Below are 13,878 nucleotides of genomic sequence, written 5' to 3'. Positions count from 1 at the left end.
GTGATTGGAGGAACCATCTGTCTGTGACATCTAACACCGGCTAACTTCAGCCAATCAGATCAAACTCTTGCCAAAGCCTATCTAAAAAAAGTTAATTATCTTAACTAAAGGTTATAGATCAGCAAAACTTTTTTAAACTTTACTTCAGAACTTAAGAGTCTGAGTTGGGCTCAAAACTCAAAATTTCAAGGTAACGCACTGCAGTGGATTTTTAAGTCATCTCAACACTTTTTTTCACAGTGCAAATTGCCAAATACAGATGTTTTGTCACGCCCCTTGGTGACTCTTTTGACTTGTAAGTGACTTGCATGTAAACACCATCTGTGGCTGTATGAGATGCACCAGGTTTTCAACACAGTATAAATAAGGAGACATGTTTCAAGTGACTTTTGTCTTGTGGCTTCATTTATGTCATGTGACATATATGATCTTTTCCTAAACCCACCCAAGCAGTTTTGTTGCCTAAACCTACTGCAAAAAGCAACCATTTCACAAAATTAACCATGTTAAAAAGGCTTGTTCAAGCGTCTCATACAGACACTGAAGAACACCTTGTGTACCTGTATAAGACATTGAAGGACGGTGACAAAGACTTCAGTAGTTGACAAGCTGGGATGAGAACGAATTGTAAAAATCACATCAGAAGTATCAGTTTACACTTCCTATGAAGGTCATGTCTGTAATGCATTATAAGCAAATTCATAAGCCTTTAGGAGGCAGCCTGGTTTTAAATGTTTACAACCATGCATGACAGCTTATGACAAGGTTCACAAAGTGGTGGACATAATGTATTCATAATGCTTTATAGCTTCATGCCAAAGTCACAACAGTGTTTGAAAGAAGAATCTGAGTAGTGGTGTTTCCAGGATTTATTAATGGGGGTGGCTTGAGTGGGGGCTCTGACTTGTAAGACTCACATGCAGCATGTGCACACTAATGTACTCATCTACTTGAATTACTAACATTACAGTATCTTACAGCTTCTTATTCTTGTGTTTAAAAAGTGTACTTCAAAGAAATAGTCCCTCTAATTACAGCACAACAGAGTGACACCATACAGATATAATACAGAGCTTCCAGACTTTATTCTTTATGTCCTCAAAAGGAAATTATACTTCTGTTGTACAGCTTCTCAGGCTGTAATTCATCTGCTGCTCTCCATCATGAAAAGTACTGTTACTTTTATGATTTATCATTTAAATAATCTATTAAAAAGGTAAATTTAACACTGAAAACAAAATAATGCACATCAAATTATCAACTAAGGTCCCGCTTCTCACTGGACAGACAGCCAGTCATATCATTAAGGATAACAGATTGCCAATTGGGATAGCAAATTATATTTCAGGGGTGGCCAGTCCCACACCCATGCCCCCCCACAACCAAACTGACTGAAGTCATGGTAGATATAATGTGCTCTGCAGTCTAGAGCTCAGATTCTTTTTTAAAACACTTTGGCATTGAGATATTGAGAAATGGGTAACAAATAACATTATGAATGCCTAAACTTATAATACATTATGTAAACCTTATTATAAAGACTTTTATAAAGCCTTAGAAATGCATTATAATGTCTTATGACAGTGCTTATCATGCATTAGAGACATGAACATCATCAAAAGTATTACCTAAATAGTATAGGTAATACATTCCTTTCAGCTGTTATTGAGGCAACGTATTTATATTCTTTTCTCGTTCTGCTGAGAAATATGCATGACATGCATTTGTTGACAAATTATGGATTTTTCCCATTTTTTTCAAGGACTGACTTTAAGCATTTCCACTTAGTATGCACAAACATACATGAAGTAACTGACTGACTGAATGCAGAGGAGGCACCAGGTCAGTCAAACTCTAAACTGACTTTTGGTTTAAGTGCGGTGAAGGCTATGTGTGATAGCACACCTGTTGACCTAATGTGTCAAATGAATGAGAAACTATATTGAAATAGTTTCATTATTTCAGGATAAGATAGACAGATAGATAGATAGATAGATAGATGTGCAAAGAGTAGAGTGGACAACAGACGACAATAACACCATTACTACTAATAATAATAATAATTATAATAACATAATTACATATAATAAAAAAAGTGTTAAACAGTAGAGTGTAAATATACAATAGCAGTAGTAATAATATTAATAATATGATAGCATAGAATAACATTATATAATAACAATGCAGGATATCAGATCACATATGATCAAATGAGATACTTTATCATTATATAGAGAAATTTTCTTGTTGTAATGTAAGATTGTTTCTATCATCATATTGGCAGAAATGGGATTCCATACCTTTTACATTCATAAACATTGTTTCTATATTGTGATTTTATATTATGTAATTATAAAAAATATATTTGTATTAGCTATAGCCACTCTATTGTAAATAAATGATCCTGTGATGGATGATTAATACCTTCTGTTATATATCATATGAAACATAAAAAAAAGTTTAAAGTTTCATTCAGACATTTTACATAGTTTCACTTGTTTGCTGTCAGTCACTTTGTCAGTTCAAAACATGAAGTTTCAGTCAGAGATCAAGACGTGGAAAGTTTGAAGAACATTTGGTTTGGTAATGGTGAGTCGATTTGTTTTTAATGCTCGACAGCTGCCTCTTAGTTTTAAAACAATGAGCGGGGACAGAATGTCAGCGCTCAGAGCCGTGGATTTATGGCTTATCTCATTTCTAAAATAAGAGGCGTAGCTGGCAAAGTTTTCGTGCTCAGAAAGTAGCTGTCGTGTCTGTTCTGATTTAGAGGACAGTCTGAAATAAAAGCCTCCGCAGCACTGTGATGTTAAACTGCTTGATGTGATGTGACATGTGCGCTGTGTGTTCCACTGTGTGTTCCTCTGTGTGTGTGTGTGAGTGTGATATGAGGTGGTATCCCTCTAGACAGAGCGTTTAACAGAGTTTAAGTTTCTGAAGTCCTCAAATGACTCCTTTTGGGAGAGCTTTACTCTGAGATCTGACTTCTAGTTAAAACCATTATGAGGAGCTACAATCCAGATGCTGTGGTCCACCAGGAGCATGTGTCATATGTTCAAGTTTGTGCTTGATGAAAATCAAGCAGGACTTTAGTTTTCCATTGGGACAGAATGGGTATCTAACCAAAACCAAAACATAAAACTGAACAACAAAACTTCTGCCTTTAAGATCACATCAAATCTAAAATTAATCCATCTTTGCTGTCTTCTCCCCTCCTCTCCCCCGCTGATTCCCTCCACACCTTCCTCTCTTTCTTCCCATTCTTCCGATATATAAACCACAGATCTTAAATCAAATCATCCGGGGGAATCCGATGGCTGACGCTGCAGAATGAAGCGTGTTTTGTGTGGAAGGCATTATCTAGTCTAATAGCTTGGTTCAGTGGAAGGTTAAGAGGCAGAATGATTGGGATCAGAGCCAGATCAGCACATTCCTCCCACTCTTAGATCACTGACAGCACATCACTAATGAAATGCTGTGGTTTGCAAAAATTTGCCTTTGGATCTAACGAACTAAAAGCTTATCATGGGATATTACAATCAGTTTAAATGCATCTGATTTGGGGATTAAATTAATTAAATTTCTTCACTGAAACTTGATATTTGTCAGTCAGAATCACCCTTTAAAGGGGTAGTTTGGATTATTTAATGTGGAGTTGTATGAGGTACTCATCAATTGAGTAGATCCCAGTCGGTCTGCCCAAGAGAGGAGTACCAGCATGGAGTTTAAGCGATGAACTACTGTGGACGAGGCTAGCAGCAAAAGGTATTTTAGCAGTCTAAAGAAATCAACTATAATGAGCATATTTTTATCACTGTACTTTACTGTCAGACAGCTTTTTCTAATGAGAAAATGTAAATTTACCCCTGCAGAACTCAGGAGTTGCTGGTGTACCACTGCTTCATTCTGTAACTTTGTTTATCTTATTGTGTGACTTTGTGTGACTCCCTTTAAGACACCAAAGTCACACAATGATACAAACAAACTGACTGACTGACTGATCGAGGCAGCAGCAGACCAGCAACTGCTTTGTTCTGTGAGGTAAAATGACTGATTTCGTCTATGGAGTCTGGTTGGTTTGGAGAGAGCAATTCATGGCTTATATAATGGCAATTCTCCATCTGAAAAGTGTCTGACAGTGAGGTGAAGCAATTGAAATATTCCAGATATAGTGTATACTTAAACTGATATTGATTTTTCGAGGTGGCTTAAATTCCTTTTTTTGCTTACCCTGTCCACAGCACTTCATTGTTTAGCTTCCATGCTGGTACTCTTCTCTGCTTGTACAAACTTAGGGCTTTGCCCACTGGCATCTACTGTAGCTAATACAGTCACTATCGATAAGTACTTCATAAAACCCCACTTCAAATAATTCAAACTATCCCTTTAAGGTATGAATCTGCAGATATTTGGCGACATATTATGCAGGGTAGAGCAGTGAGGTAATAATTCTGTCTTGTCTTTATACTTAAAATAATACAAGGTCTCAAATAAAGGCCTGGTCCTCTCTGTAGTTGAGGTAAATAAAGGTATGTTTAGGGTTTAATGTAATGTGTTTAACATAGGCCTTCCTATTTTCTGAATTCCTCACATTTTAATTTGATGTTGGTGCTGTTTGCTACCATCATAATAGTGTCAGTTTTGCATGTGCAGGGCTCCGAGGTAAACTTAGCAAAAATAAAAATGTAAGACTGGGGTAGACTTCATTAAGGTACAAAAAAAACTTAACATAATTTACCTATGTTATGTAAGCTTAAAAGAAATATAGTAATAGTGATATAGTGACTTTTGGTGTCACATGGCACATGACCCCCGGTCTCCTGGGATCAAGAAACATGCAACTGTGTAGACTTTCAAAATAAAGGCACAAAAACTATTTTGTTAGGTCGAATAAAAGATGGATTTGGATTAAAATAAGTACCATAGTTATAGAAGTTTCCATACAAAATGCAACTTTGAGCAGAAACCTCATATGTCCAAAATGGTTACTTTTCAGAAATTGAATAATAATAATAATAATAATAATAATAATAATAATAATAATAATAATAATAATGATAATTGAACTAACTGAATGCTGCTGAAGTTAGTAGCTCTTCTTGACACTTTTCAATGGTTAAATATTTGTAAAAACCCACAGACAGACAAAAGATGACCAACAGCATTGATTTGTGAATTAAAATAAAAATGTCAAAATATGAAGATACAAGATTTGTGACAGCAGTGATATATTATGGAAGTTGAGATGAAATAAGTACATTACACATTATGGGCTGACATTTCTACAGCATTATTACACAACATGAAAAATACTGTTCTCACTTATTAATTTCAGTCAATTCTACTTTACCAGTTTTTGATGGATGTAAAGCTACCATCAAATGGCAAACCACAGGGTGGCTTTTATTGTGAAGCAGTCACAGGAAACACAATTCATTTGTCGCTGACTGAAGTTAGTGCTGACCACACTCGTTCATTATGAAAGCATCTTCAAAACATACAATAGAAAGAGAGCACAATTAAGTCCCGCCCACACATGAGGATAAAATATTCCTGGCCTTCCACTGCCTTTATGTGAAGGTGTCACCTTGTCATTTCTGTCTGGAAGCAAACAACAGAACAAATGCCTAAAAGCTGCTGTGTCATGTGATGCACTATCAACAGGATGAACAACCCAGAACTGAGTGTTTATAAGCTGCCAAACTGAAAAACTGATGACGGAAGCAGATACAGGCAATAAAATCAGCAGAAAGAATGAGAAAACTGGTATCCTGACTGTCTAAGTTACAGTTTGGCCAGACATTCAGTAGAGCTTGAAGCTAATCTATGAATAGCCTGGTTTGATCTTCGTTAGCTTAAATGATGATGTTATCTGGTGGTTCAAACAAATGTAAAGATAAAAGAATTTCACTTGTGGTCATTTGATGGGATCATTTCTTCAAAATATAAAAAAACACCAATTAAGTAATAAGAAGGGGCACTGAGATAAACTGACAATATTTGTTTTAAGTTTGTCAATCAAACTTTTCCTCTCTGGTAAATATATGTTGCTAAAATCATACTCTGAATGAAATGTTTGTAGCTAGCTGCAGGCATTCTGTTATTGTTTCAGCCTTTGGTTGCATAGCTTGACATGCTGCGTTCTGTCTCTGTTCTTGTTTATAGATCTTTTTGTCAGACAATCAGTTTCTATATTAGAAGGCAGCAATGGAACAGTTAGTGTTAAAACAGTGAGCTGTTAGATGAAGAGCTGCAGGCGACAGGCTGCATGCACGCAACTTATTCTGTTGCTTATTCTGCTACCGGCCCCAAAACACACTTGCTATTACCACCATTAATTAGGTGTCTCCAGATCAATCAGGACTGAAATCTTAAGGATTATCACCTCAAAGAGCATTAACACCCCGCCCCCTCTCTTGTAGGCTTTTAATTTTAAAAAATGCACAGGAGGTATTGAGTTTCATTGATTATGACTTAAAACAGATGGAACAATGGCAAAGGAGAAGGCACTGGAATTAAAGAGTGAATAAAACCGTACTTGTATTAAAAAGACAAACTACAAGTGAAACTCATACCATTAATTTTGTGAAGAGATTGTATAGATTGTATGAAGCAACAATAAATGTGTGTTCTGAGTTTGTCACACCACAGACACATGTTATTAACTCTCCAGCCATGTTTGATTGACAAAAAAACCCCTAAGTATATAATAAAAGTATGTAAAATTAGGTCTTGAAATAATTAAAAAATTAGCAGTTTTCTCTGCTCAGAAATGCTGGAGACGTGTCCACTCTGCTGTCTCAAAGTAAACCACATGATAAACAACCTGAAAAATGGATGCTCTGTCTTGCAGCTTTGTTGGACACGTCCAGACATGTTTGGAGCCAGAGGACGGTGACAGGGTGGTATTTTTTTTCTTCTGTGTCAGGTTGTTGGAACTGAAGTGAGCTGAAGTGAACTGCTGGGCTGATTTAGACTGAGAGAGTCGTTGAAGGTACATTTGTAACTGAATCTTGGGGAGGGGGAGGGTTATATAGACTTATATAGTGTTTCAGGTCTACCCAAAAAAATCTTGAACACAGAAATCATGAACAGTTGAATAGTCGAACTCCACATTTCAGTTCTACATAGCCGTCTGTGTTTTCACATCCACCATCCATCCATCTTCAACCGCCTATCCAAAGTTAGGTCATGGGGGTACAGTTCCAGCAGGGGACCCCAGACTTCCTTTTCCCCGGCCACAATTACCGGCTCTGGCTGGGGGGTCCTGAGACGTTCCCAGGCCAGGGTGGAAAAATAATCCCTCCACCTAGTCCTCAGTCTGCCCCGTGGTCCCAGTTGGACGTGCCTGGAACACCTCCCTAGGGAGGCGACCAGGTGCCATCCTTATGAGATGCCCGAACCACCTCAATTGGCTCCTTTCTACGAACAGGAGCAGCAGCTCTACTCTGAGTCCCTAACAGATGACTGAGCTTTTCACTCTATCCCTGAGGGAGATGCCAGCCACCCTCCTGAGAAAACACATTTCTGCTGCTTGTATCCGTGATCTCGTTCTTTCAGTCATGACCCACCCTTCGTGACCATAGGTGAGAGTAGGAACGAAGATTGCTGCTCCGATTTCTCCGGCCCATCTCACTTTCCGTTTTCACATGTTTTCAGCAACTTTTTTCAACATGTATAATGTGTTTAGAAGAAAAACTCTGAATGCCCTTTCCACAGACTTAAAAACTGTGATGACACATTTTCTTCAACAATTTTTTATTTTATGATTGTTTCTTAACCTGACAGGAGAGGTGGTGCTTTTGTTTCTATATTTAAAGACTGGTTTTAATGTAAGCAGTTGTCATGTGGTTATTTTGTCTCCTTTGCATATCTTTGCAGTGTGTTGAAAGGAGCACCAAGCGTCCTGCTGTTAACAATTTACAGACCTCCGAGATCCTCCGCAGACTTTGTTGACAACTTCACTGAGCTGCTTTCTGTTATCTCAACACAGTTTGACTGTTTTGTCATAACTGGTGATTTTCATGTTCACATTGATCATCCAAAAGACAAAACAGCCAGGGGATTCTGCGTTGTATTTGAAACTTTTGATTTGCCCGCACACAATTGGCAAGGTGTTGATATTTCTTTTTTCGTTTATATGTTTGTTCTGATACCAAACCAGATCAGTTTATGTCAAAAAAGTTATATAAATTAGCCTGTTCATTGTCTTTTAATGAAGCTATGTCCGTAAACTTAACTTCAGGCTGCTGATTCACACTTTGATCATTTTGACCATAAAACTCTGAAAGTTATTCAAGCCATTGCATCTGATAAGGTAAAGACATCTCTGGCAAGGAGGAAGCACATGTCAGGCAGAGAATGCAGGAAAGCTGAGCACAAATGGAGAAAAAATAATTGAAAAGCTATTTATCTCCCAACATGATCAACCCCTGACTTCCAGCGTCTGAATAAGTGTAATAATAAATTCCTCCATGTCAAACAATGGAACCGGACAACTGCAACCACACAGACAAAATGTGGCCTCTCAATGATGTAGTGAAGCATCTTAAATGATCTACCTACTCTAACACCCTGCCAACCAGCTTTTTTTTTTTTTTTTTTTTTTTCTAAAAAACACGTTTGGAAATAGATGTTACAACCATCAAGAGCTCACTCCTAGTCACATTTTTTCTAAAATCATCAAAAGTCATCAAGCTCCTTTGAAAAAGAAAAAGCAACCCAAATCCTTCAGTATTGAAATATACAAATTAATATTATAATTTACTAAAATTTACTTGTATAATTTAGATCTAAATGGCCTTTTGGACAGATTTCAATCTGGTTTCAGACCACACTGCAGCAGCTCTGAGACTGCACTGATAAAGGTGTTAAAAGTGATTTGTCTTAATTTAATGTAAATCATCAGTTTCTTAGTGCAGCCTTTGATACTGTAACCTGACCTGACAGGTGGTTTGTTACTCAGAACCATCTGGGAAGCCATCCATAGAACCTGTATGGAAAAGGGCAAGCACTTTCAGCAAAACACTTGGCAGATTATTGAATGAACCATCTGTCACGGCTAACACAGGCTAACTTCAACCAGTCAGATCAACTCATCAAACTAAAGCCGGCCGGAAGAAGAGTGAAGACATCTTTTCCATAGATAAAAGCCATCAGTGTTGTTCTTTCCTCCTCTTTCAATGAAGAAATACTCTCTACTTCAGATATAACCGATGCTATCACAGTATCCACGCTAACATTTTCAGGAACTGCCAATATTTGTTTTAAGATGAGACATTTCTATGGACACTTCTTGCTGTTGGTGCATGTAAAACAACACCCGTAGCTGCCAGTAGTCCATCTTAGGGCTCTGATTAGCTCACACCACCTCTGGTGTGCACACAAATGGATAGCTTGGTGGAGTCTTGCGTGATCACATGATCACATCATCACATGATCTTGTGAATCCAGCTGCCTTGCAAGGTAATTGATACTGTGTACCATTACCAGGCAAGATTTAGAGAAACTCTCAACTGGGTGCAGTATTGTAACACTTTATTGTCTGGTCTTCCCAAGAACTGCCAAGACAAATGAGCACATTATGCTTGTTGTTTAACCTTTACACAAGCTTCTAGTTAATTTTGGAATAGATTTTTAAGTTGTGCTGCTGGTTTATAAATCACTCATTAATCTTGATTGGGTTGTTTAATTGGTTTCTCCTGCACTTTTATATCCTATGTTACCTTTGGGGCAACCTATTACTGCGCTGTTGCTATTTCTGGTGTCTTTTTATTGCTTTCAAACAATAACTGATGAAATCTCCAAGACTAAATTACATGGACTCAATCAATCTTGAAATCCAAATCTCCCTGTTGTCATTGGATATATTGCTTAAGTTATTATCATCAGACCAGACACCCTCCATTCTTAATCATACAAACCTTTCATTTTGTGGCTAATTTTCAGCAGCAGTTTTTGAAACATAAAATCTGTTGGCTGAAACCTTAACTGACAGTACTTTGGATGAAAAAGCTCATTCTTGGTCTCTTGGTCTTAAAACTAAGCCAAAATTAAATTAGTCAACATTTTTTCAACTAATCTTTTGTGACTAAAATGTCAAGTGTTTGTGATTGTCTCAGATGAAGAATAAATCTAAAAACCCTCATGTTGGCTGGCACTAACCTTAATTGGTTCACACCGGCCACCCTCCCAGCCTTTATTTGAGACCTGGCCATTTTTTAGAATGCAATGGATCATGAGCATAAAATGCTGGCCAGTGTACAGTACGTACTTATGTCAGAAGCAGCTACCGTGTAGTTAGTGATGAGTGAATGTACCTTTTTTAAGACGACAACTCCCTCCTGGGTCTGGTCATTAGAGATGATGTCAAACATGTTGCCTTCATCTCCTGGAACAATGGCGTAATCCACCTGTGCGTTACTGCCAGCATCCAGATCGTGGGCTCGAATGCGACCCACCGCTGAGCCGACTGATGCCGACTCTGGCACCCGCAGATGGAAGATACCTGATGATGAGAGAGCAGAGGGGGAGGGAGTGAAAAGCAGTTAAGTATAATTCAAGGAAGAATATGAACAGTGATTTCATCTATGGAAACAGACAAACTAATCAATGGCTTATTCATCCAGCCAAACAATCAACCAAGTGGACATCATTAGTGAGACTTTCTTACTCTTAGCGAAGCGCGGTGGGTTGTCATTGACGTCACTGAGGGTGATGTTGATGGTGGTGGTGGAGGCCAGTCCTCCCAGCTGACCTCCCATGTCCTTGGCCTGGATAAGAACCTGGTACTCCCCTTTCACCTCACGGTCCATGTTGGCTAGAGCTGTCCTTATCACTCCTGGAGGAGGAGGGGGGTTGAAAAGGTTGAAAAGGTTATGATAATCAGCCTCCCATATAGACACATAGACAGAGAGATACAATATATTCTCAATCTAACCTTCCTTCAGGTCAGCATACCAAAGTACTTTGCCTGTTGGACTCATTCCTCAAATGACTAATTATCCCTAATTGCCCCTCTCTCTTAGCAACATCTGATCAGAACTGAACCAGCATGCAGTTCAAAAGTTCAGGCAAGCACAGTCAAAGAAACAGGAGAAAGGACTGAAAGGTGTTCTAAAGGTCCCTAAGGCCAGGTGAAGGACTTGTCAATTACAGTAAAGATTCCTTGGTTTGATGAAGTGGTTATAGGGGTGCACAGAGGTGCACAACAGTGCTCTGAGCAGCTAATCAGGCAGCTTGAAGGCCCTGAAAACATTTTTTTTTCAATCAGCTTCTCCTCATCAGTGAGATTCTACATGTAGACAGCAATTTCTGCCAAAGTTCAAACAGATTTCATCTTTCTTTCAGCCTTTGAAGGACATGATGACATCTGGTCATCAGACAGACACAGGTCCATCCAAAAGACCGCACACCCAAACAGAAGAAACTTCTGGAATCAAAGGGTCCAGCCAAAATTACTTTGACCCATCCAAAATTGAAATCCTGGCACCATGCCTGTGCTACTGACCCAGTTTAAGTTTGGAAACTCCTGGATTGTGTTTTAGTTTGGACTGGCAGAAGCAGAGTCTTTTGGAAAGGACACGTTTGCTTCCTGATCTGGTCTTATCAGTCATGATGAGGCTTGCTCACTTCAGTTTTAATGCTAATTTGAATTACTTCTAGTTTTAATGGTGTTTTAAAAGTTTATGTCTCTGGATGTCTAGTTCACAACTAAACTTACTCTGCCTTTTAGGGATACTGTGTGATTCTGGAGAATAATAGCTGGTCGTCAAATACCAACGCTTTGGGTCGGCGGTTCAGTCTGAGTCACTCAACAAAACAGTCACTCAACAATCAACTGTCTTTCAACAAAAAAATTATTGCATTTTGCAAAATGTTACAAAGATGCAACAATGCCCAGCCTGTTTGACATTTGAAGTTGCACAAAGAAGACGTGGCTCTGAGTTTCACGTAACATCATGTAAATCACATCATATCTAATCTTCACCAAATGTAATGCCACTTAACAACAAACTTTAGGTCTTGGGACTTGACTTGCCTGTCTTGACTTGGGAGTTCAATGAGGTCTTGATTGCAAAAAGCTGAAACTTACTTGTGAATTGCAAAACAATGACTTTGTCCAAGCTCTGGTGTGTTTGTGTTTAAGGACTGCCACCAAATAAAGGTCCTAGTCAACTGGTAGTCTATATAAGTTTAAGCCAATAATGGACTAGTCTTTGCACATTTTAAAATATGAATTCAATTCTGACAAAATGGATAATGACTCTGAATGTGTCTGAACAACCAGCAGGAGACAGTATAACCTCACACAACTATGAAAACATAGTAATAACTGTGCAAGGTTATTATTATAGTCATAACTTTAGTATAGAAAATCATATTTAAATGCTCCTCTTTAAAATCACACAAACCTCTAATTCGCTTTGATTTGTTACATGTTGAAATTATAAAGTGGCACACTGAGGATAAAAGAGAGCAATGTGTAATGTCACATAAAGGTCCCAACTGGAAAAGATAACTGGTCCCAGTTGCTGATAGTTTCCAACATTCTCCTGCCAGTTTGAGATTTTCATCAGTAAACCTACCTTTGTTTCACGCTTTAGTCTTTGATGCAGTCTGTACTCATAAAGAGGCTGGTTGGTGAGGCACACTGCTTCTCAGGGTGAAAATGGAACATGACACTTCATGTTCAGAGTAATTATCGGTCGGTTGAGATGTCTGTTAAAGGACTGAAAATCTTTACATCCCTTTTACTGTGTGTTTTAGTATTCAGGTGCAGCAGTGAGGAGAAACTCCCTCCCAGGACCGCTTGCTGTGTCGTTACCAGTTGAATTTCATGATTTCTAGGAGGGAGTGAAGGCAGCTGGGAGTGTGAGCTGCGGGTTCACGCAGAAGTCACAGATCTGTTCTACAACTCTATGAATAACTCTGGGTTTGGTATGGAAGCTGTAATGGAAAAGTGTTCATGTAGCATGAATGGTGTTGTTCTCTCACCTGTCTTGGGGTCCACAGAGAAATACGGCTGGCCATGAAGGATGCTGTAGACGATGCGTGCACTGTTGCCATATGTAGGGTCATCTGCGTCTGTGGCAGTCACCTGGGTCACATAGGTTCCTGAACACACACACACATACAGACAAGGTATGTACTTGTGCCTCCATTCTCAACACATCATTTAACAGAAAGGCAACCGCAAGTCATAGCCTCACTGACCTTCATTTAAAAATAAAGCGTTAAACTGCAGTTTTTCTCATAGATTTTTTTCCTCATCAAAGTGAAGGTCAGTCACTGTTAGAAGCCTTGATCTGCATGCTCAGTTAGAGAAAACCAACCATGAAAACCAATGATCTATACCCAGCAATCCATTCTGCTGAGGTACTACAGCCATGGACACCTAGTTATTGTTAAAAGTGGGAGTGCAAGTATTGCAGGATTTTTTTTTTTCTGCAGGGGTGATAAAATGATGATAAAATTACCCATATTACCAGTTAACCAAAAGCTTCATGCACTCTTCACAGAAAATATTACACCAAACTCCATTTAAGAAATAAGATATATATATAATTGTAATTAACACGGATAAACTGTACTTCTGTATAAACTTTACATTTTGGATTTTGTCACTTGAGCCTCCGTCGGTGAGCTGTGCTATCTTAGCGGGAGAAGACAGTGGAAATGAAAGGCAAACTGTTTCAAAAATTAAGATTTCTCACTAAAATAAGTGCTGGTTGGTGGATCAAATTAACTCATAATACTGTTGAGGTGGAGTCTTTTTGGCCGTTAACAAAGTAACTACCCGGTTTGCTGATTCCTGTGTGATGCTGGAGAAAATGCATCTATAGTACCTTCTGATAAGATCAAAAATCTTTGATTTTATTA

General features: G+C 38.5%; 1 protein-coding gene across 1 annotated transcript in view; it reads right to left on the bottom strand.

The window, feature by feature from the left end:
- Positions 1-13,878, bottom strand: part of LOC146318420 (cadherin-12-like) — a 165,611-nt gene that overhangs the window by 63,417 nt on the left and 88,316 nt on the right. Inside the window, exons 5-7 of the mRNA XM_084732514.1 lie at positions 12,994-13,113; positions 10,670-10,837; positions 10,317-10,504 (exon numbers count right to left, since the gene is read on the bottom strand). Coding sequence (XP_084588640.1) covers positions 10,317-10,504; positions 10,670-10,837; positions 12,994-13,113 — 476 coding nt within the window. The remainder of the gene's footprint in view (positions 1-10,316; positions 10,505-10,669; positions 10,838-12,993; positions 13,114-13,878) is intronic.

Source organism: Lutjanus erythropterus, chromosome 12, assembly GCF_056507025.1.
Source record: "Lutjanus erythropterus isolate fLutEry1 chromosome 12, fLutEry1.hap2, whole genome shotgun sequence".
NCBI classification, from domain to species: Eukaryota; Metazoa; Chordata; class Actinopteri; order Lutjaniformes; family Lutjanidae; genus Lutjanus; species Lutjanus erythropterus.
Note: the sequence above shows the minus strand (reverse complement) of the source record. Positions and strands in the feature narration are given on the sequence as shown.